The following is a 249-nucleotide window of genomic DNA, read 5'->3' on the forward strand; positions in this document are numbered from 1 at the left end:
AGCCACACCACCTGTCTGCGCTGCCACCGGCAGTTCGATTCCCCGTTCCAGCTGGAGTGCCACATTGACCGTGTGCACACGGCGCCAGACCCGTCCGTGGTCTGCAAAATCTGTGAATTGTCGTTTGAGACCGACCAAGTCCTTTTACAGCACATGAAGGACAATCACAAGCCCGGGGAAATGCCGTACGTGTGCCAGGTCTGCAAGTACAGATCGTCGGTCTTCGCTGATGTGGAGACACACTTTACA

General features: G+C 55.8%; 1 protein-coding gene across 1 annotated transcript in view; it reads left to right on the forward strand.

Moving 5' to 3' along the window:
- The window catches only part of LOC116074419 (zinc finger protein 280B-like), a gene marked incomplete at its 3' end in the record, with an annotated part of 12,836 nt that extends 12,590 nt beyond the window's left edge, over positions 1–246 (forward strand). Inside the window, exon 3 of the mRNA XM_031346996.1 lies at positions 3–246. Coding sequence (XP_031202856.1) covers positions 3–246 — 244 coding nt within the window. The remainder of the gene's footprint in view (positions 1–2) is intronic.
- Between the last annotated feature and the right edge of the window lie 3 nt (positions 247–249).

The sequence above is a fragment of the Mastomys coucha genome, unplaced genomic scaffold (genome assembly GCF_008632895.1).
Source record: "Mastomys coucha isolate ucsf_1 unplaced genomic scaffold, UCSF_Mcou_1 pScaffold3, whole genome shotgun sequence".
Lineage (NCBI taxonomy): Eukaryota > Metazoa > Chordata > Mammalia > Rodentia > Muridae > Mastomys > Mastomys coucha.